Genomic DNA, 24,541 nt, shown 5'->3' on the forward strand with positions numbered 1-24,541 from the left:
TCCACATGTGGACCAAAATGTACAAAACACTCTAGAAAGAAAACTGTCCTGACCATTTCGTTTACCATGACTAGACAGGGGAATTCTGATGGGATGGTGTTAAAACACAGAGGTTGTATAATCCCAGTGAAGGTTATATAGCCTTCTTCAATACTTATGACATGTCATACATGTTATTCTATCACATTCATAAAGGACAATTTGTATAAGCTCAGTTTGAAGCCGACACTGATCCGTGTGTGTAACTATGCAGAAGGTTATGCATCACACCGGCTATATTCATGTATCTGTAGAGGTAAAATGGAAGAGAAAAAGGTCTCATCGAATTTCCTATGTGGTCACTTATCAGGGTTTCTAAAGTTCAGCCCCTTCTCCATGTCAGTGCTACTGCCTTTCTACCAGCTGGAACAGATAACCTTCTCATACTACAGAGGCAAACCCAGCTAGGCCTAGCAGAGTTGATCTGGGCCAATGTGATCCGAAAATAACCAAGCCAGCCCAGTTCGATTCAGGTCGGAACAATGTGAAAAGAGAGGACCAGGACCACAGCTCTACCTCTTTCTGATTGAGTACAGTGTGGCTATTTATCACACCGAGACACAGGCCGGTCAATGGAAACTGATTTGAGTATATCACACTTGGCAAAAATTATGGAAAATGTGACAAACTAGGCTATGACAAACTACTTACCTTAACTAGATGACAGATATGCCAAAAGTCTATGTCACCATGCTATGCAAACATGCGTTGCAGTATGCAAACACAGGTAATACAAATATGTGGGAGGCCTACACTGTACATACAAATACTCAGCCTGTCTATTCGTGGCCTGAAGACGTTAATTCAGAAACAAGGTTAAAATAGACTGCACACATGCATAACCTCTTATCTGAAAGGGCTTAAGAGGAGAGGAGCTTTCAGCATCATTAACAACTGACTGGTCACTGACTGGCCCTGAGGTAGTATGTCTGATAGACAGTCGATGGCTATGCACTCTGCTCTCCTAAGCATTGCGGTGTGTCTGATAGGAAGTGGATTGCTCTGCAGTGTCCTCCTACCTACATCATCTGAAAGTATGTCTGCTCTGTTCTCTCATTCCTATATCAGCTGGAAAAAGACCAGCTCAGCTTTAGAGAAGCAGAATCTAAGAAGAATAGCCAACAATTGTTGCCATTCTCTTTGACCTCTATGGCCAGGGTTTATTCGTTAGTCAAATGTTTTGTTATGGTGTGCTCTAACGAACACGACTCAGCACAACTAGAGAGAATACCTCCCAAACGGATGATGAAACTAGAGTACGGTGCATTCTGATCCTAGACTTCAACTGGGCTGCTGCGTATGAATGAATAGCCTACTTCATCACTTGCTGCAGCAGTCTCCCTAACAGCAATGTTTTAGCTAGTGTGATGTCACGAGAGGCTGTGTCCTGGAGGGACGTTACATCCCCCTGAGGTGGCTGCAAACCCAGACAGCTATGGCTCCATCTGCTGGTATGGTCGGGAACTCCAACCCTCTGTGGCCAATCTTCCCACGCAGCTGAAACCAATCAGGGGCTGATAAGCTGGAGTTGTTTTGGAAGGGAAGAGACACGGTCTGGAAGGTGGGCTGGGAGAAGAAGAGAATTGTGTTATAATTTCGTTAGTTGCCGAAGACCTTTAATAAAAATCCTTGTTTTGGTTGAACCTGGACTCCTTGCACTACTTGGGCAACCCCGCTGGAAGCGGTAGCCTCTCGTGGCATCACAGATGGTGGAGAATACGGGCACGCTCAAGCGTTAATAGTGCATGTCAGAGGAGGATACCGAAGGTTTGATCACCCAGTTTTCCAAGTTGGCCGTAGGCTCCCCGCCGACTGAAATGGAGGACATATTGAAAGCCCTTGTTGCTGGCCAGCAAGCCCAGATGCAAGTAAACGTGGCTCTCTTGGAGGAGCAAAAGAAAGCCAACCTTCTGAAGGCAGAGGAATTGCAGTTGCAGAGACATAGGGTGGTCCAAAATACCCGCCCAATAAAGGCAAGTGACTTTATATCTAAGATGGGAGCTACCGATGACATTGAGGCATACCTGCATGCATTTGAGGCCACGGCCACTAGGGAAGCCTGGCCCAAGCAACAGTGGGTTGGTCTGTTAGCCCCCTTTCTAACCGGGAATCGCTGAATGCTGTCCGGGACCTGGGCCCTGACCAGGTTACTGACTATGATGCCCTGAAGTCTGAGATCCTCAGCAGATATGGACTCACAAAGTTTGGTATGGCCCAGCGCTTTCACAGCTGGACCTTCCAACCAGACCAACCTCCTCGGGCGCAGATGCATGAACTTGTCCGAATCGCAAGGAAATGGCTGGATCCGCAGAGGAATACAGCAGCGGCGGTGGTGGAGGCCGTTGTGGTGGATCGTTACCTACGCGCCCTGCCTTATGAGGCAAAACGGTTCATCAGTCAACAGGCCTTGACCACGGCTGATCTGACCGTGGAAGCTGTGGAAAAGTACCAGGCCACAGCGGAGATGCTGAATGCTTCCCGAAAAGACCCCAGGAGTGCGGCCCCACCACAAATGGGAAGGACCCGTCCAAAGGACCCCAAGGTCTCGAACCCAGCCACGGCAGGACTTATCCCGGCTCCAGGGGGAGCCAGAAACCAGGCGGGTCCAAGAAGAGTACACCAGGAGGGGGAAACTCGACAGTGTTACCGGTGTGGGGAGATGGGACATATCTCCTGGCAGTGTGGGAAACCAGCCGATGAACCTATGCCCACTGCGGAGTCCTCCAGCTCAGCACCCACACACCGGGTTGCCTCGCTCTTGGGAGTCGTAGATGGCGGCCCAGATCGACCCCCCACCTGCCCGGTAACTGTGAATCACCATGATGTGGAGGCCTTACTGGATTCTGGTAGCCGGGCCACCCTGGTGCGTAAGGATTTGGTGGGCCCAACGTGTCTGACCCCGGGGAAAGTCCTCCCAGTTTCCTGTGTCCATGGGGACACCAGAGAATACCCCATTACTGAACTTACAATGACCAGCACACGGGGAACCATACACACGACGGCGGGGGTGGTTGATTCCCTCCCCGTCCCTGTCCTAATTGGACGAGACTGCCCAGCCTTTTACCCACTCTGGAGAGAGTCTCAGGAGAGGATAACCCGAGTACCTCGGAAACGGAGAGGCAAGACTCATCCTGGGAAGGCTCCGGTGCAATCCTCCGAGTTACTCACTCCCGCCCGGGCTCTGATAGGGATGGCAGGTGCCCAGACCGACACAGAGACGGAGCTACAGAATCTGGACAAAGAACTGTCTGGTCTGAAGGGGACCGCTGAGAGGTATCGTTTGTTAAAGCAACAGTTAGACATGAAGACAGAAGAGTTAGATATCCTCCAGGCTAAACTCCAACAGAGCTCCTTCCCTAAGCAACAGGAGGAGCTGGAGAGGCTGCGCAGGACCATCGAGGAGTGTGAGGAGACCCTGCGCAGTAGTAAGGAGGTCCAGAAGAAGGCAGAGGAGAAGTACAAGGTGTTGGAGAACAAGATGAAGAATGCGGAGGCAGAGAGAGAGAAGGAACTGAAAGCTGCTCAACAGAAGCTAAACTCTGCTAAAACCAAGGCTGATGCGTTCAGTAAGAAACTCAAGGAGAGACAACAGGAGGCTGAGTCCCTGGTCCTAGAGTTGGAGGAGTTGAAGAGAGAGCAGTCTGGCAAGCACCACGGCAATGCGGACGCCCTCTCCCGGCGTGATGCCTTCTTCACTGCCTTTACCCCGACGAGGACGTCGGTCCCGAGGAGGGGGATGTGTGATGTCACGAGAGGCTGTGTCCTGGAGGGACGTTACATCCCCCTGAGGTGGCTGCAAACCCAGACAGCTATGGCTCCATCTGCTGGTATGGTCGGGAACTCCAACCCTCTGTGGCCAATCTTCCCACGCAGCTGAAACCAATCAGGGGCTGATAAGCTGGAGTTGTTTTGGAAGGGAAGAGACACGGTCTGGAAGGTGGGCTGGGAGAAGAAGAGAATTGTGTTATAATTTCGTTAGTTGCCGAAGACCTTTAATAAAAATCCTTGTTTTGGTTGAACCTGGACTCCTTGCACTACTTGGGCAACCCCGCTGGAAGCGGTAGCCTCTCGTGGCATCACACTAGTCACTAAAACCTGGTTTAATATGCCCCTGTCTCTCTGGACATTGACAAGTCTGTTCCTCCTCAAATCCAACACAACATCCCTTAACACAATCCTATTAAATTCTGCTCTGCAGAAGTCTGTGCCACTAAGAACTTCACCCTATAAACTGTTTTTATGCCAATTAATTATGAATGTAAGCTAAACAAAATGTTTATTACATAAAAAACATTCCGCAAATACGGCTTTAAATAAACCGCATTCTTCGAGACTGGTCTCTATCTGCCGTGGACATGGAGTGATTTTCAGCCATCTGGGTTGGCCCAGAGGAAAAGTCTACTACTGCCCCATTTCTGCTGAAAACATCCATGGATCTGGGCCCATTCACATTCTGTTGGCAGATCTAGTTGACTTTTCTTAACAGAAAAAAAGCATTCAGGCAGCGTGGAGACACACAATAAATAAGATGGATTTCAGTAAGGGTGATTGAGTCATCATATCGGTTACAAAGTGTGAATCATTGCAAAAATGACAGCAAACTGGTGGATGCACTCTGCATTCACCCTATAAAACCTGTGAAAAAGTGGGAAGGAGTGAAAAATCAGCATTTATCAAAGTTTCGGCCAAAGCAGGCAGTAAGTTATGTGCAGAATAATTTGTATGGGGTATGCAATGTAAGTAATGTAAAAATGGCAATTCAGCCAAGCTAGCAGAATGATGCTGAAATATGGAGAGCGAGAGGGGCAAATTGAGGGTTCATTTGAATTTCAAAATGTGATCATTTCACCACTTCACCTGACTTGGGAGAGCTCAGTGACAGCTGGGAAACATTACAGCACGTCTAATCCTTTTAACACTGACACACACACAAAACACCACAGACAGACTGAGGTTATAGGAAACACACACCATGCTAACCAGATCCTGATACAGGCCAAGAAACAGAGAGGATGGGCTGCAGTAAGTGGGCCACACACACAAAGGCTGCACAATTCATTTAATTTTTATAGAAATTGCGATGTTGACATGTGAAAAATGCAAATCGCAATGTGTTTGTCGTCTCTATCCAGTCTCCCTCGCTCTCATGCAGCTGCTTGCTTCCGACACACACCAAGCCCCGCCCCTTGTAACTCAAGCAGGCACAGATGGCTGTTAGATTCACTCACTCAGCTTGAGTCGGCATGCTTCTGTTAGCTAGCCCATGCAGTCAAGAAGCAAGAACGATGCAGCTTTCAACTTTGCTTCTTCATATCAATCCACATGTTTTCTGTATTACACTATTCGTTTTTGTATCTTTATCTCTGCAAACAGCTAGTTTGTTAATGCTCCACACCACGTGCCAAAAAACAACAACGTGTTAGCTGCTAATGCTAATTGCTCTAATACAGGCTGCTGCCAGTGACAGTGGCAGCATGTTGTTTGTGCAATCAGAGAGGAATAGGTGAAGCATATTCTAAAATCTGTCTGAATATAACATCTCTATTCAAATGTAACATCTCTATTCAATTGTAATTAGGGTCTCCTGGGAAACACTGAACAACACTTTGGTTTCTACCCTGTCACAACTACTACTATACAGTCTTTTTTATTCGTTGTCATGCCAAACACCAGCCATAGAATTAGAATAGCCTACTCATTATATTTCTATGATTCCAACGGTTCACATTATACACACACACACAGTGCCTTCAGAAAGTATTACGCCACTTTTTGTTGTGTTAAAGCCTGAATTCAAAATTGATTAAATATGACAGTGAAAACATGTTTTTAGAAATGTTACTAAATGTATTGAAAATGAAATACAGAAATCTAATTAACATAAGTATTCACACCCAAGTCAATACTTTGTAGAAGCACCTTTGGCGACGATTACAGCTTTGAGTCATCTTGGGTATGTCTGAATCAGCTTTGCACATCCGGATTTGGGGATTTTCTCCCATTCTTCCATGCAGATTTTCTCAAGCTCTGTTAAGTGAGATAGGGAGCAGCAGTGACCAGCAATCGTCAAGTCTTTCCACAGATTTTCAATGGAATTCAAGTCTGGGCTTTGGCTGGGCCACTCAAGGACTTTCACATTCTTGTTCTGAAGCCATTCCAGCATTGCTTTGGCTGTATGCTTGGGTCATTGTCCTGTTGGAACATATATCCTCGCCCCAGCCTAAGGTCGTTTGCACTCTGAAGCAGGTTCTCATCAAGGATTAGCCTGTATTTGGCTCGATTCATTAATTGTTCCCTCTATCCTTACCAGTCTCCCAGTCCCTGCCGCTGAAAAGCATCCCCATAGCATGCTGCCACCACCATGCTTCATTGTAGGGATGGTGTTAGACAGGTGATGAGCTGTGCCTGGTTTTCTCCAGACATAACGCTTTGCATTCAGGCCAGAGTTACATTTTTGTCTCATCAGATCACAGAATACTTTGTCTTATGCGCTCAGTCTTTCACATGCCTTTTTGCAAACTCCAGGTGTGCAGTCATGTGACCGTTTCTCCGGAGTGGCTTCCATCTGGCCACTACCATAAAGCCCAGATTGATGAAGTGCTGTAGAGACTGTTGTCCTTCTGGCAGGTTCTCCCATCTTAGCCAAGGAACTACACTACCGTTAAAAAGTTTGGGGTCACTTAAAAATCTCCTTGTTTTCCATGAAAACATAAATTAAATTAGTTTGAATAGGAAATATAGCAAAATGCATAGGAAATGTAATCATTGACAAGGTTAGAAATAATCATTTTTAATAGAAATAATAACTGTGTCCTTCAAACTTTGCTTTTGTCAAAGAATCCTCCATTTGCAGCAATTACAGCCTTGCAGACCTTTGGCATTCTAGTTGTCAATTTGTTGAGATAATCTGAAGAGATTTCACCCATGCTTCCTGAAGCACCACAACCCAAGTTGGATTGTCTTGATGGGCACTTCTTACGTAACATACGGTCAAGCTGCTCCCACAACAGCTCAATAGGGTTGAGATCCGGTGACTGTGCTGGCCACTCCATTATAGACAGAATACCAGCTGACTGCTTCTTCCCTAAATAGTTATTGCATAGTTTGGAGCTGTGCTTTGGGTCATTGTCCTGTTGTAGGAGGAAATTAGGTCCAATCAAGCGGCGTCCACAGGGTAAGGCATGGCGTTGCAAAATGGAGTGATAGCCTTCCTTCTTCAAGATCCCTTTTACCCTGTACAAAATCTCCCACTTTACCACCACCAAAGCACCCCCCAGACCATCACATTGCCTCCACCATGCTTGACAGATGGCATCAAGCCCTCCTCCAGTATCTTTTCATTTGGTCTGCATCTCACAAATGTTCTTCTTTGTGATCCGAACACCTCAAACTTCGATTCGTCTGTCCATAACACTTCCTCTGTCCAGTGTCTGTGTTATTTTGCCCATCTTAATCTTTTATTTTTATTGGCCAGTCTGAGATATGGCTTTTTCTTTTCAACTCTGCCTAGAAGGTCAGCATCCTGGAGTCGCCTCTTCACTGTTGACGTTGAGACTGGTGTTTTGCGGGTACTATTTAATGAAGCTGCCAGTTGAGGACCTGTGAGGCGTCTGTTTCTCAAACTAGACACTAATGTATGTCCTCTTGCTCAGTTGTGCACCGGGGCCTCCCACTCTTTCTATTCTGGTTAGAGCCAGTTTGCGCTGTTCTGTGAAGGGAGTAGTACACAGTGTTGTACGAGATCTTCAGTTTCTTGGCAATTTCTCGCATGGAATAGCCTTCATTTCTCAGAACAAGAATAGACTGACGAGTTTCAGAAGAAAGTTATTTGTTTCTGGCCATTTTGATTCTGTGATCGAACCCACAATTGCTCATGCTCCAGATACTCAACTAGTCTCAAAAAGGCCAGTTTTATTGCTTCTTTAAATCAGCACAACAGTTTTCAGCTGTGCTAACATAATTGCAAAATAGTTTTCTAATGATCAATTAGCCTTTTAAAATGATAAACTTGGATTAGCAAACACAACATGCCATTGGAACACAGGACTGATTGTTGCTGATAATGGGCCTCTGTATACCTATGTAGATATTCCATTAAAAATCAGCCGTTTCCAGCTACAACAGCCATTTACAACATTAACAATGTCTACACTGTATTTCTGATCAATTTGATGTTATTTTAAATGGACAAAAAAATAGCTTTTCTTTCGAAAACAAGGACATTTCTAAGTGACCCATATCGTGCAGCCCTAACACACACAGCGTAGCTACCCACCTTGACTGGATGGCGAGATAGATGGTACGGCGAAATGCGACCAGGTTGACTTCCGTCTGGTCAAAGATGGTGACTTTCTCTGCTTCTATAAAATAAAATAGTACATAGGTATAAGGATGAAGGAGGGTTGTATTGATTGTTGCACTGTCAGGTGTTGTCATGCCATCGGTCTCCACACAGAGGTCAATGTGTTTGTCGCACTCATTCTTTTGGGAAATATTTCCACTTCTCCAGCATGGCGTAGCCAATGCCAAAGTCGTGTGTTCGATTCCTGCAAGATACTAAAGATGAATGCACTTACTGAAGTCACTGTGGATAAAAAATAAGTGTCGAAGTGGCATGTATTATTATAATAATAATAATAATAAAACTGGAATCATTCAAGTTGATACAAAGTTTAATGAATAGAGTGCCGTAGTGTTCTGACAGACCATCTAGAAGGAGAGAGCAGTCAGTGAAACATAAAAGTAGTGACTGATCTCCTGCTTGGCATGGGGTAGCATGGAGACACTGTCATTAACGGTCAGGCTGAGAAGTCTCCATGTGCGTCCCGAAATGGCAACCTATACCCTATATAAAGAGACTACTTTTGACCAGAACCCATAGTAGTGCATTATATAGGGAATAGGGTGCCATTTGGGATGCACACAGGAGAGGTCTCCATCCTACCTAATGGTCTTGGTATGCAGTACATTTCCTCTGCAGTTCTGAGCCGCTGGAGATTGAGATTTCTGGGACAGATTACCTCTGCGACCAACAAGGAGAGCTAAGGCCACCACTATAACCACCACTGTCTCCAAGTTACCCCAGTACAGAGGACAGAATACCTATGCAACATCACTAAACTGAGCACTGTTAACATAACAGTATCCTTCCTCTTCTTGTCACGGTTTTGAAGCCTACTCTTTGTAATTGTTGAATGTGTCACTGTCCTTCTGTGTTACTTGATTTTTCAAATAAAATAAAAAGAAGTTGCATGCATACCATCTCCACCCTCTTCCCCCTCCTTTTCTTCATCATTGTCATCATCTTCATCATCATCACTTCCATCAGCATCTTCTCCAGAGTCGCTGCTGCCTTCATCCAGGATCTCTGTGGGGAAAAGAGACGGTCATATGACATACTGTACATTAAAACCATTACTTTCTACCACATTTGTATTTATTTAACCAGGCATGTCATAGAGAACACCATCTTTTACAATAACTATCTGAAATGTTAACACTATCATTATGGCACAGTATGATGGAATTCAGTTGATCATACAGACTTTACACACTGTCGTAGCTGCACCATTAGCTAGGTAGCTGCCAGACAACACTAACTTATTACATATTGAACCATATTCATTTCAAATTTTGTGCTTTGCCTTAAGGCAATAATTGGCATTGAGATCCATCCATCTAGCAACTCACCCTTTTTAATTGCTTTGTACTTCTCCTCATTCTCCAAGAAGTCTGGATCCATCTTAAAGACATCTGCAAGATACAGAACATAGTTGTTTTTAATAGCAACCATTCGTTTACAATTACTACATTTCAGAGCAATTAAAGTCATTCCAAATGAGCTACAATCAGAAATAATTACCCATAAAAACACACTCACTGTGTATTAGGATGTAATTCATAACAGGGCTTAATGTGATGATGGCTTTCTTCCCTTCTTTTGCACCCTAAAGGGATGCTTATATAGATTTCCCAATTAGGACAAGTTTGTCTGTGCTGAAGCTACAGAAAATATGTTTATCCTCTGTTGAATTTAACAAACATAAATAAATAGAAGCAGAAGCTTAATCTTAATGTCAGCCTGAAAATGTAACCCTCTTTTACGAGAGAGAGCGAGGGAGTGAGCTAGAGGGGGCAGAGGCGAGCGCTGCGATTTCTCTCCTCTCAGAACATTATTCCACACCGGGACATCAATAGAGAGGAAACCCCCAGCTATACCGAGTGGCGCAGCGGTCTAAGGCACTGCATCTCAGTGCTTGAGGCGTCACTACAGACCCCCTGGTTCGATATCAGGCTGTATCACAACCGGCCGTGATTGGGAGTCCCATAGGGCGGCGCACAATTGGCCCAGCGTCGTCCAGGTTTGGCCGGTGTAGGCCGTCATTGTAAATAAGACTTTGTTCTTAACTGACTTGCCTAGTTAAATAAAGGTTAAATAAAAATAAAATACAAGTATAATTCGCCCAGAATCCTTAGGGACCTAAAGGACAGCAGGTGAATTGACTGAATAATGGGACAGGGTATTCTTCTCTCTCCCCTGGCAATGAACCGTCATGCTGAAACTAAGCCATCACAGCTACGGCGCAATCTGATTTGCTTAAAAACATGTTCTCTCCTCCACTACATTTACACAGATTTCAAAATACTTGATAGTTGAAAACCACATGGTGGAAGCTCACCATTGGCTGGCTTTCACATTGTCAGTTCTTTCAGATCAGTGCAATGAAGTAGGGTGAGGACACCTTTTTGACAAGGTTTTGGCTGGTTTGGCCTACAGTACGTGAAAGCCTGGGACTACCTTACTCAGGATATCTTCTTGGTTGTAGTCATCCTCTAGAGGCAACATGGGTGTGAACTGACCCTATATATTCTATACACAGGCCTACTCAGTTTATTAGGTACACCACCCCATTCAAGAAAATGATTCGCTCCTACAGACAGTGAGGCACGTGGCCGTGGCTTGCTATATAAAGTAGGCAGACAGGCATCCAGTTACTGTTTGATTGAATGATAGTATGGGCAAAACAAGTGACCTAAGCGACTATGCGTGGTATGATCGTCAGTGCCAGGCGCGCCGGTTCTAGTATCTCAGAAACGTCCGGCCTAGTGGTCTTTTCACGCACGACAGTGTCTAGGGTTGACCGAGAATGGTGCGACAACATAAAAACATCCAGTCAGCAGCAGTCCTGTGAGCGAAAACAGTTTGTTGATAAGAGAGGTCGAAAGAGAATGGCAAGAATCATGCAAGGTAAGAGGCGGGCCACAAACAGGCAAATAACGGAGCAGTACAACAATGTGTGCAGAATGGCATCTCGGCACGCACAATTCATCAGTCCTTGTCACGGATGGGCTATTGCAGCAGACGACCACACCGGGTTCCACTCCAATCAGCTAAAAACAAGAAGAAGCGTCTCCAGTGGGCACGTGATCACCAACACTGGTCAACTGAGGAGTGGAAAAACATTGCCTGGTCCGACAAATCCCGGTTCCTGTTGCGTCATGCTGATGGCAGAGTCAGGATTTGGCGTAAGTAGCACGAGTCCATGGCCCCATCATGCCTGGTGTCAACGGTACAGGCTGGTGGCGATGGTGTAACGGTGTGAGGAATGTTTTCCTGGCACACGTTAGGTCCCTTGATACCAATTGAGCAACGTTTGAACGCCACAGCTTATAGAATCCATGACCTGAAGAATTCAGGCTGTTCTGGAAGCAAAGGGGGTCCGACCTGGTACTAGACTGGCCACGAGTGTATATTACATTAACAACCTGAAGCATCTTACTGAGTATATCTTCTTGGTTGTAGTCGTCCTCTAGAGGCAGCATGTGTGTGAACTGATCTTCTTCCTCCACCAGGTCCAGCCCCTCTGGGACGATAGGGTGGTCCTTAAACCCATCCTTCCTGATGGCAAACATCACCTCGATCATGTACTGCACCCGCTTGTCAATCTCTGACTCGTGAAGGATGTTGCGCAGCCGCTCGAAAATGGCTGAAAACAGAAGAGACAGTGTTTGAATTAGATAACAAGCGAAATTGAACATAACAGCACCAGATAAATAAATAAATCACTAGATTTCTCTGAATGAGCTGTGATGGAGTACAAAAAGGATTCTGTAGCTGTGATGATGGAACTAATGCTTCCTTTTCTCAAGCCTGTTCAAACTGCAAGAGTAGAGCAAACGTGTTCTGTATAGCTATGTACCATTGATGCCCCTAGGGGAGACCTCCGTGAGTTTGAGGCCACACTCCTTGAGGAAGCTGATGGACACCTCCACGCTGTCATCTGTAGGTCTCTCCAGGAGCAGAGTCAACATCTCCAGACATAAGACCTCATGGGCCACATTCTGATTGACGAGGTGAGCAACAAACTTTGATGCCGTGAGACATTGTGCCTGAAAAACAAGAAAACAAAATGTATTAGAAAGAGTAAAACAGCTGCGCTCTGAACTTCTCCATAATACACTACCGGTCAAAAGTTTTAGAACACCTACTCATTCAAGGGTTTTTCTTTTTACTATTTTCTACATTGTATAATAATAGTTAAGACATGAATATGAAATAATACATATGGAATCGTGTAGTAACCAAAAAAGTGTTAAACAAATCAAAATATATTTTATATTTGAAATTTTTCAAATAGCCACCATTTGCCTTGATGACAACTTTGCACACTCTTGGCATTCTCTCAACCAGCTTCATGAGATAGTCACCTGGAATGCATTTCAATTAACAGGGGTGCCTTGTTAAAAGTGAATTTGTGGAATTTATTTCCTTCTTAATGCGTTTGAGCCAATCAGTTGTGTTGTGACAAGATAGGGGGGTATACAGAAGATAGCCCTATTTGGTAAAAGACCAAGTCCATATTATGGCAAGAACAGCTCAAATAAGCAAAGAGAAACGACAGTCCATCATTACTTTAAGACATGAAGGTTAGTCAATGTGTGGTTCCCACAGTGCAGCATGGAGGAGGAGGTGTGATGGTGTGGGGGGGTGCTTTGCTGATGACACGGTCTGTGATTTATTTAGAATTCAAGGCACACTTAACCAGCATGGCTACCACAGCATTCTGCAGCAATACGCCATCCCATCTGGTTTGCACTTAGTAGGACTATCATTTGTTTTTCAACAGGACAATGACCCAAAACACACCTCCAGGCTGTGTAAGGGCTATTTGACCAAGAAGGAGAGTGATGAGTGCTGCATCAGATGACCTGGCCTCCACAATCACCCAACCTCATCCCAATTGAGATGGTTTGGGATGAGTTGGACCGCAGAGTGAAGGAAAAGCAGCCAACAAGTGCTCAGCATATGCGGGAACTCCTTCAAGACTGCTGGAAAAGCATTCCTCATGAAGCTGGTTGAGAGAATGCCAAGAGTGAGGAAAGCTGTCATCAAGGCAAAGGGTGGCTACTTTGAAGAATCTAAAATATATTTTGATTTGTTTAACACTTTTTGGTTACTACATGATTCCATACGTGTTATTTCATAGTTTTGATGTCTTCACTATTATTCTCCAATGTAGAAAATACTAAAAGTAAAGAACAACCCTTGAATGAGTAGGTGTGTCCAAACTTTTGACTGGTAGTGTATGTATCAACATTATCGGTATAAATGAGGCAGGAGTGACTGAAGTGGCTAAAGCAGCCACCGTGTCTGATGACAAAATGCTTTCCATCACATCGTTATGATGTCAAAACATAATGAGGCAGCAGCCAGTAACCTTGTCGTTCCTCCTGTAGCCCTTGCGGAAGTTAAGGATGAGTCTCTTGAGGATGAGCTCTCCGATCTGAGGGAACTTGGAGTTGATGATGGCTACCACAGCAGCATAGACGTGGGTGAAGGTGGCCGAGGCACTCTGGGCCTGCAGGGTGGACCTGGCCAGGAGACCTCTGGAGAATGGACACGGACACACACAGACGGCGCAGACAAGAGACACGGACCGACAGACATGGATACGAGACAGACATCCATGCAGACACACGGACGGACAGATACACATTAGTGATCTGCACTAGAAAAATTACTTTAACCAAATAATCAAAAAGTAATACATTTGATTGATGAATCACAGATCAAAGCTCAGGCCATTATAAATAAATGTGAAATAAATAACTAAAAGCTGGAGCCATTACCTGCCCCTAACAATGTTCTCTTGCAGCAGTTCCTGGATGATCATGGCGATGTTGGACACGTTCACCTTATTGATCAGACCGTTGATGGACTTCTTCAGAGCCTCCCAGCTCATACGCTGGTACGCCAGACTGAAATAATTATCCTTATCAATCAAATGTATTCATGAAGCCATTTTTACATCAGCAGTCAAAGTGGTTGTAAAGTAACCCAGCCTTACAGCTACATGCTGTGTCGACTCAGCTCATTTCAGAATGGTGATTGCAGCAGGGATGTGTGCAATCAAGTAATAATAACAATACATGCTAACAGCGCATTTCTACAGCACACTTCCCTGAAGCAGAACATATTTCAAATTGCTTTCCAACAAAAAATACTTTCTAAAATGTCAGTACCTACACAAGACTACCTCAAAACAATGATCTAATTTATAACACTTTCAGCCTGGTTAATAGACTTACCTGTTTTTCCCAGTTCCACTAATAAATTAATTCATAAATAGTAACAGGACAAAGGAGCACTTGGGTCTGTAGCCACCAGATCAGCTGGTCTGGGATAGTGCTGATGGTGATGCTTTATTCAGGGACCCTAGAGTAGGCTCAGAGTGTACCTGTGTGTATGTGCACGTGAGTGTGTGTGTAGGCTCTGTGAGGACAGAAGGATAACAGGACAGGCTATCTCCATTGCCCTGCTTAGCCCCAGAAGATCTCAGTGAGCCAATCACTACTTCATTATCTTTGCCACTTCCTCCGCGTCCCAAATGGCACCCTATTCACTATATGGTGCACTACTTTTGACCAGGGCCTATGGCACTCTGATCAAAAGTAGTGCACTGCATAGGGAGTATGGTGCTATTTGGGACACACACCTCGTCTAAGGGTGCTCGGCCTCAAAGTGCCAAGATGCTTTTCCAGGAAATGACAGGAAGGTGACTATGTGAAAACACCTTGAGCTACAGATAGTCTGTGTCCGAAATAGCATCCGATTCCCTATATAGTACAATGTAGGGATTAGGGTGCCATTTGGGACACAGACATAGATATCCACACCTCTCTGAGAGTCAGCGGTTCATTTTAGAGCCTCTAGCTTCAACACCTCGCTCCCGCCAGACCAAAAATGATTATCTATTGTGTTGCCATCGACTTACTAGACAGCATCTTGGAAGAACTTATATTATAGCATTTGAGCCTGGTCAAATGTCATCCTTTTATATTCGAAATATGGTAATGTTTCATTCTTTGATTGTAGTCTTGAGTTTGACTCCACCATCCATGAGTATTTGTTCTGTGATGACAGGGTGGACTGGCAGATATAGAATCTATAGAATGGACAAAGCCCCTCAGACCACAGCAATCTAAATAGGAATGTCCATTCTAATAATTATATTTCTATGTTTTCAGACAGCTTAACTCACCTGCTCTTGTCAGTGATCTGGGCCTGCATCATGCGCAGTTTGGCTGGGGGAATGTAGGCTCCACCAGTCCTGGTCAGGATAGGGTCCAGTTCCTCCTTCTTCTTCTTCACTGGTGGTTCCTCTGCAGCAGGGTCTTTCTGGGCTGGGGAGGGCGACCGGCCTCTCCTCCTGAATTCAGCTTCTCTGTCACGACTCGACCGGCGCTCGTAGTATCTGTCTCTGTCACGATCATCGTCCCTTAATCTGTGGTTGAGGCAAGGGCAGGTCAATATATCAATACTGCAGTGATCTTTTTAAGAATGGAGCTAGGTCTTGTCTGAATGTGGTCTACTCTAAATTAGTTGTAAACATGATACAGATCAATCATCATATTTAGAAAGCCCTTTTTACATTTGTCACAAAGTGCTTTACAGTAACCTAGGCCCCAAAGAACAAGCAGAAGTTGCAAGGAAATACTTCCCCAGAAGGAAGAAACCTCAAGTGGAACCAGGCAGACTGTGCCGTGTTCTGTTTCCGTACCTGCCATAACCTCCTCTACCGTAGCGCCGGTCCCTCTCCTGACTTCTGGAACGGGACCTAGAGCGGGACCTGCGGCGATCATCATCCCTAAAACAATAAGAAACAGATGTAGGGTTGGAAAATTACAGAGACTTTCCCAACGTTCACAGGTTGTTCATAAATACCAGTTGGAGGATTCCTGGAATCAGGAGGGAAGGCCTGGAGTAAGGGATGACCTACAGCTCTTATCTGCAGGTTAACATAGTTAGTCACTCACCTGTCATCTGGGGTGTGGCTCCTGCCTCTGTTCGCACTCTGGTCATCTGGACCACGCTGGAACACAAAATGTAAAGATGCCCCATCCGTTCAGTGTCTACAAACACATTACACCAGTGGAAACTTTTGTAATCGCATAACGTTAACAGTATGTACGAATGTCAGCTTTGAGGGCTTGTTTCTCGGACAGTCGGACACAGATGAAGCCTAGTCCTCGACTAAAAAGCATGGTCAATAAAGAATCTCCACTGAAAGTTGGGCTAGGCAGTATACCGTATTTTACGATACACCGGTATTGATTCACGGACCGGTTTGGGTTTTTACTTTACCTTCTATAACAGTATTTGAATGTTTGTTTTGTTAAATGTGATACGCCGACCCCGTGTGTTATGTCAATTTTTATAGATTACTTCTCTACTTCAGTCATCTCTCTCCGCTCTCTCTCTCAATGACGCTTTCTACACAGACCTAGCCACGCCCTCTGTCACTCAAGGAGCACATTTGTTGTTCCTCAACCACGAGACACTTGCGTTCAGTCTGCATGGTCAATGCAGCGCATGCAACAATGTTGATGACACCAATGCTGTTTTCAATTTGCTGCTTAATATAAATCCACTAGTGTTCTATAATTACACTATTAGTTAGAGCAAACGTAATTAGCTATAGAGGCTGGTAATACCAGTGATGGTGTAGACCTAAATCAGCACGTTGTTTGTGCAACAGTATCTTCTAAATCAAAGAGGAATATGCGAAGCAAGAATATGTTAGCTACATGAAGTAGCTAAGAGAAAACATTCAATGTAGCCAAATATTTTATGGTCCCCTAGGACACACTTATCAACACTTTGGTTCCTACCCTGTCACAATAACACCTACCTGGCATTTTCATTCGTTGTCATGTCAAACACTGTATTCAAAAGTGCCCACTATTATATTCTAACTATGGAATTAGAATAATCATTTTATTGCCATGATTCCAACAGTTCACTTAAGTGTTTTGTTCTAAATCGCAAGTCAAATCACAATTGCAACATTTGGCTAAAAATAAGGCCTAGATTGTTTACCCATATCGTGCAGTCCTATGTGGCAGTGTGGATATTTTTATATTTTGGCTATATCGCCCAACCCTAACTGAAAGTATTTTTGGGGACCAGGATTACTTTCCAAACTGTGTCCGGCAAACGGGCCCCGAATGTGGCTGTGTCAGTCACTCACCATGATCTGTGCCACACTGCTCTTCATCCTGCAGCCCACTCCCTCATCACTGCTCTCATCGTTAGACCCACTGGACTCTTCTTCCTCCTGGCTGACACTGGCACTGGATGGGGCCCTACTACCCCTGGTGGCTCTGGAGCTGGCTACTCCTGGACTGGCCACTCCAGGACTGCCTAGAACTATGGGGACCTCTGAGCTGGGGCTGGCTGCTCTGGGACCCTCAGGTCCAGGACTGGCTGCAGGGCCATCTGCCCCCTCTGGTGCTTCCACTGCAGAAAAAAAGACAGTTAGGTTAATAAGTGGCTTTTACTATGCAGTTCTACATGACATTGTAGGACTATGTGGAATGTAGGTCTATGAGTCCGAAATGACATTGGTTTTCCTTGGAGACAAAGTCATACAGTGCATTCGGACATAATCAGACCCTTGACCTTTTCCAAATTTTGTGACGTCATAGCCTTATTCTAAAATTGATTATATTGTTTCCCCCCTCATCAATCTACACACAATTCCCCCCTAATGACAAATCAAAAAGAGGTTTTTTGAACATGCATGGAGAAAAAAAACCCCAGAACTATCACATTTACATAAGTATTCAGACCCTTTACTCAGTACTTTGTTGAAGCACCTTTGGCAGCGATTACAGCCACGAGTCTTCTTGGGTATGACGCTACCAGCTTGGCACACCTGTATTTGGGGAGTTTCTCCCATTCTTCTCTGCATTTCCTCTCAAGCTCGGTCAGGTTGGATGGGGAGCGTCGCTGCACAGCTATTTTCAGGTCTCCAGAGATGTTAGATCGGGTTCTGGCCGGGCTCTGGCTGGGCCGCTCAAGGACATTCAGAGACTTCTCCTGAAGTCACTCTTGCATTGTCTAGGGTCATTGTCCTGTTGGAAGGTGAACCTTCACCCCAGTCTGGAGCAGGTTTTCGTCAAGGATAGCCCTGAACTTTGCTCCGTTCATCTTTCCCTCGATCCTGACTAGTCTCCCAGTCCCTGCCGCTGACAAACATCCCCACAGCATGATGTTGCCACCACCATGCTTCACCGTACGGATGGTGCCATGTTTCCTCCAGACGTGACGCTTGGCATTTAGGCCAAAGAGTTCAATCTTGGTTTCATCAGACCAGAGAATCTTGTTTGTAATGTTCTGAGAGTCCTTTAGGTGCATTTTGGCAAACTCCAAGCGAGCTGTCATGTGCCTTTTACTGAGGAATGGCTTCCGTCTGGACACCCTACCATAAAGGCCTGATTGGTGGAGTGCTGCAGAGATGGTTGTCCTTCTGGAAGGTTCTCCCATCTCCACAGCAAACTCCGGAGCTCTGTCAGAGTGACCATCGGGTTCTTGGTCACCTCCCTGACCAAGGTCCTTCTCTCCCGATTGCTCAGTTTGTCTGGGCGGCCAGATCTAGGAAGAGACTTGGTGGTTCCGAACTTCTTCCATTTAAGAATGATGGAGGCCACTGTGTCCTTGGGGACCTTCAATGCTGCAGACCTTTTTTGGACCCTTTCCCAGATCTGTGCCTCGACACAATCCTGTCTCGGAGCTCTACAGACAATTCCTTCAACCTCATGGCTTGGTTTTTGCTCTGACATGCATTGTCAACTGTGGGACCTTATATACACAGGTATGTGCCTTTCCAAATCATGTCCAATCAATTGAATTTACCACAGGTGGACTCTAATCAAGTTGTAGAAGCATCTCAAGGATGATCAACGGAAACAGGATGCAGCTGAGCTCAATTTCGAGTCTCATAGCAAAGGGTCTGAATACTTCTGTAAATAAGGTATCAGTTTATTTTTTTATCAATCTGCACACAAAAAAATCTGAAAACCTGCTTTCGCTTTGTCATTATGAGGTATAGTGTGTAGACTGATGCATTTTTTTTATTTAATCCATTTTAGAATAAGGCTGTAACGTAACAAAATGTGGAAAAGGGGAAGGGGTCTGAATACTTTCCGAATGCACTGTATGTCTTAGCTTCATTACGATTGCCTATAGTTTTTTAAGGGGCTGGATCAGCTTTAATAAAAAAACTTTGCTGTTGGTATTTTACCCCCTTTTTCTCCCCAATTTCGTGGTATCCAATTGGTAGTTACCGTCTTGCCCCATCGCTGCAACTCCCGTACGGACACAGGAGAGGCGAAGGTCGAGAGTCGTGCGTCCTCCGAAACACAACCCAACCGAGCCGCACTGCTTCTTGACACAGTGCCCGCTTAACCCGGAAGCCAGCCGCACCAATGTGCCGGAGGAAACACTGTACACCTGGCGACCGAGTCAGCGTGCACTGTGCCTGGCCCGCCACAGGAGTTGCTAGTGCGCGATGGGACACGAACATCCCTACCGGCCAAACCCTTCCCTACCCTGGACGGCGCTGAGCCAATTGTGCGCCACCCCATGGGTCTCCCGGTCGCAGCCGGCTGCGACAGAGCCTGGAATCGAACCAAGGATCTATAGTGACACAGCTAGCACTGCCTTAGACCACTGCGCCACTCGGGAGGCCCCGATCAGCTTTAATATTGCAAATAGATTGTGGCTTCCATATATACAGTGGGGAGAACAAGTATTTGATACACTGCCGATTTTTCAGGTTTTCCTACTTACAAAGCATGTAGAGGTCTGTAACTTTTATCATAGGTACACTTCAACTGTGAGAGACAGAATCTAAAACAAAAATCCAGAAAATCACATTGTATGATTTTTAAGTAATTAATTAGCATTTTATTGCATGACATAAGTATTCGATACATCAGAACAGCAGAACTTAATATTTGGTACAGAAACCTTTGTTTGCAATTACAGAGATCATACGTTTCCTGTAGGTCTTGACCAGGTTTGCACACACTGCAGCAGGGATTTTGGCCCACCTTCTCCAGATCCTTCAGGTTTCGGGGCTGTCGCTGGGCAATACAGACTTTCAGCTCCCTCCAAAGATTTTCTATTGGGTTCAGGTCTGGAGACTGGCTAGGCCACTCCAGGACCTTGAGATGCTTCTTACGGAGCCACTCCTTAGTTGCCCTGGCTGTGTGTTTCGGGTCGTTGTCATGCTGGAAGACCCAGCCACGACCCATCTTCAATGATCTTACTGAGGGAAGGAGGTTGTTGGCCAAGATCTTGCGATACATGGCCCCATCCATCCTCCCCTCAATACGGTGCAGTCGTCCTGTCCCCTTTGCAGAAAAGCATCCCCAAAGAATGATGTTTCCACCTCCATGCTTCACAGTTGGGATGGTGTTCTTGGGGTTGTACTCATCCTTCTTCTTCCTCCAAACACGGCGATGTGGAGTTTAGACCAAAAAGCTATATTTTTGTCTCATCAGACCACATGACCTTCTCCCATTCCTCCTTTGGATCATCCAGATGGTCATTGGCAAACTTCAGACGGGCCTGGACATGCGCTGGCTTGAGCAGGGGGACCTTGCGTGCGCTGCAGGATTTTAATCCATGACAGCATAGTGTGTTACTAATGGTTCTTTGAGACTGTGGTCCCAGCTCTCTTCAGGTCATTGACCAGGTCCTGCCATGTAGTTCTGGGCTGATTCCTCACCTTCCTCATGATCATTGATGCCCCAGGAGGTGAGATCTTGCATGGAGCCCCAGACCGAGGGTGATTGACCGTCATCTTGAACTTCTTCCATTTTCTAATAATTGCGCCAACAGTTGTTGCCTTCTCACCAAGCTGCTTGCCTATTGTCCTGTAGCCCATCCCAGCCTTGTGCAGGTCTACAATTTTTTCCCTGATGTCCTTACACAGCTCTCTGGTCTTGGCCATTGTGGAGAGGTTGGAGTCTGTTTGATTGAGTGTGTGGACAGGTGTCTTTTATACAGGTAACAAGTTCAAACAGGTGCAGTTAATACAGGTAATGAGTGGAGAACAGGAGGGCTTCTTAAAGAAAAACTAACAGGTCTTTGAGAGCCGGAATTCTTACTGGTTGGTAGGTGATCAAATACTTATGTCATGCAATAAAATGCAAATTAATTACTTAAAAATCATACAATGTGTTTTTCTGGATTTTTGTTTTAGATTCCGTCTCTCACAGTTGAAGTGTACCTATGATAAAGATTACAGACCTCTACATGCTTTGTAAGTAGGAAAACCTGCAAAATCGGCAGTGTATCAAATACTTGTTCTCCCCACTGTATGTATGTATGTGTATATATACACACACACACACACAGTGGGGGGAAAAAGTATTTAGTCAGCCACCAATTGTGCAAGTTCTCCCACTTAAAAAGATGAGAGAGGCCTGTAATTTTCATCATAGGTACGCGTCAACTATGACAGACAAAATGAGAAAAAGAATTCCAGAAAATCACATTGTAGGATTTTTAATGAATTTATTTCCAAATTATGGTGGAAAATACGTATTTGGTCAATAACAAAAGTTTCTCAATACTTTGTTATATACCCTTTGTTGGCAATGACACAGGTCAAACGTTTTCTGTAAGTCTTCACAGGTTTTCACACACTGTTGCTGGTATTTTGGCCCATTCCTCCATGCAGATCTCCTCTAGAGCAGTGATGTTTTGGGGCTGTCACTGGGCAACACAGACTTTCAACTCCCTCCAAAGATTTTCTATGGGGTTGAGATCTGGAGACTGGCTAGGCCACTCCAGGACCTTGAAATGCTTCTTACGAAGCCACTCCTTCGTTGCCCGGGCGGTGTGTTTGGGATCATTGTCATGCTGAAAGACCCAGCCACGTTTCATCTTCAATGCCCTTGCTGATGGAAGGAGGTTTTCACTCAAAATCTCACGATACATGGCCCCATTCATTCTTTCCTTTACACGGATCAGTCGTCCTGGTCCCTTTGCAGAAAAACAGCCCCAAAGCATGATGTTTCCACCCCCATGCTTCACAGTAGGTATGGTGTTCTTTGGATGCAACTCCGCATTCTTTGTCCTCCAAACACGACGAGTTGAGTTTTTACCAAAAAGTTCTATTTTGGTTTCATCTGACCATATGACATTCTCCCAATCCTCTTCTGGATCATCCAAATGCACTCTAGCAAACTTCAGACGGGCCTGGACATGTACAGCTTAAGCAGGGGGACACGTCTGGCACTGCAGGATTTGAGTCCCTGGCGGCGTAGTGTGTTACTGATGGTAGGCTTTGTTACTTTGGTCCCAGCTCTCTGCAGGTCATTCACTAGGTCCCCCCCGTGTGGTTCTGGGATTTTTGCTCACCGTTCTTGTGATCATTTTGACCCCACGGGGTGAGATCTTGCGTGGAGCCCCAGATCGAGGGAGATTATCAGTGGTCTTGTATGTCTTCCATTTCCTAATAATTGCTCCCACAGTTGATTTCTTCAAACCAAGCTGCTTACCTATTGCAGATTCAGTCTTCCCAGCCTGGTGCAGGTCTACAATTTTGTTTCTGGTGTCCTTTGACAGCTCTTTGGTCTTGGCCATAGTGGAGTTTGGAGTGTGACTGTTTGAGGTTGTGGACAGGTGTCTTTTATACTGATAACAAGTTCAAACAGGTGCCATTAATACAGGTAACGAGTGGAGGACAGAGGAGCCTCTTAAAGAAGAAGTTACAGGTCTGTGAGAGCCAGAAATCTTGCTTGTTTGTAGGTGACCAAATACTTATTTTCCACCATAATTTGCAAATAAAATCATTAAAAATCCTACAATGTGATTTTCTGGATATTTTTTTCTCAATTTGTCTGTCATAGTTGACGTGTACCTATAATGAAAATTACAGGCCTCATCTTTTTAAGTGGGAGAACTTGCACAATTGGTGGCTGACTAAATACTTTTTTTTCCCCACTGTGTGTGTATATATATATATTTTTTATAAATATATTATTTTAAACATATTTTCCTTCATAATCTTCCCCTAACCCTACCACCCCTCCCCTAATTGTAGTAAACTAATGGACAACGAGACCTAGGCTTCTACTTCCAGCTTACACATACTATACATTTTATGGACACAGTATATTTTACATTAGTTATCTATTGTTTGTTTTTAGTCCCATCCTTCAGCTCCCCTCAGCCCCTCCCATCTATCTCTGAAGACCATCCAGCTTTGATTTCTATTTGCTATATATTTTCAACTGTGCTGTTTCAAAAAAGATCTGAACCTATATACATTTTACGGACACAGTATATTTTACATTAGTTATCTTGTTATTTGTAGACCCACCATTCAGCTCCCCTCAAATCTCTCTCTGAACACCATCCAGTTTTGATTTATATCTGACATATTTTTCTTTCAACTGTGCTGTTTCACAAATGTTCTGAACTCTTCAATTCTCAAAGTTTCTACAGATTGTAAATGAACTAAACATTTTTGCTAAGGGTATTATATTATGCTTGCCTATTGTTGAAAATAATGAATGTGTTAATGAAAGTGGGATATGGAAATGTGTCTTGAGTCTTTTACAATATGTAGACCATCTACATTCAGACCACAAGCAATCGACAAGCAAACAAGAATGAAAAGGAGCGAGAGCAAACTTCAAAACATCAACTGACATTCAGTTAATGCTCTATATGAGAGAACTGACTGTGCTGAAGGCTTAAGAACAGGAAGGCTGTATTAAATAATTGATGAAGTGCCCTGCTGAGATCGATCCCTAGTTGGACCAGTGACTCATCTCCTGCCCAGTCCTCAGCTTACGTCTTCATGCCTATTGGCAGATTTCTGAGTAGACTCTGGCAATGTTAACTTAGCACATCATGCAGTTATTATAGCAATCCTTTTCAAGAAACAATGAAACATTGAAGTTGAATATTGCGAGAATTACTTCCAAGTGATGTCTATGCCTACAGTGAGACAATTACAAAATTGCTTGAGGGAGCAGTCTACTAAATTCATAGCTGGAATCCCAAAGCAGTGCAGGGTGTCTTGCAGGCAACTGCCATCAGTGTTAAAAGTGTGCCAAAAGGTCTCTGACAGCAATATCCCCTTCTAGATGCTACCACAGCACTCTGCTCTGTTACACACACATCCAGAGAATGCTC

At 44.7% G+C, this 24,541-nt stretch overlaps 1 protein-coding gene across 2 annotated transcripts in view; it reads right to left on the reverse strand.

Annotated features, from left to right (window-relative positions):
- LOC121536977 (pre-mRNA-splicing factor CWC22 homolog) overlaps positions 1 to 24,541 on the reverse strand; it is a 185,479-nt gene that overhangs the window by 19,453 nt on the left and 141,485 nt on the right. For both annotated transcript variants that reach the window (XM_041844674.2, XM_041844673.2), the window contains exons 3-13: positions 17,571 to 17,839; positions 16,357 to 16,412; positions 16,101 to 16,187; positions 15,582 to 15,824; positions 14,170 to 14,298; positions 13,758 to 13,926; positions 12,240 to 12,429; positions 11,820 to 12,026; positions 9,730 to 9,792; positions 9,299 to 9,406; positions 8,315 to 8,399 (exon numbers count right to left, since the gene is read on the reverse strand). In XM_041844674.2, the coding sequence (XP_041700608.2) occupies positions 8,315 to 8,399; positions 9,299 to 9,406; positions 9,730 to 9,792; positions 11,820 to 12,026; positions 12,240 to 12,429; positions 13,758 to 13,926; positions 14,170 to 14,298; positions 15,582 to 15,824; positions 16,101 to 16,187; positions 16,357 to 16,412; positions 17,571 to 17,839 (1,606 nt within the window). The remainder of the gene's footprint in view (positions 1 to 8,314; positions 8,400 to 9,298; positions 9,407 to 9,729; positions 9,793 to 11,819; positions 12,027 to 12,239; positions 12,430 to 13,757; positions 13,927 to 14,169; positions 14,299 to 15,581; positions 15,825 to 16,100; positions 16,188 to 16,356; positions 16,413 to 17,570; positions 17,840 to 24,541) is intronic.

The sequence above is a fragment of the Coregonus clupeaformis genome, chromosome 23 (genome assembly GCF_020615455.1).
Source record: "Coregonus clupeaformis isolate EN_2021a chromosome 23, ASM2061545v1, whole genome shotgun sequence".
NCBI lineage: Eukaryota > Metazoa > Chordata > Actinopteri > Salmoniformes > Salmonidae > Coregonus > Coregonus clupeaformis.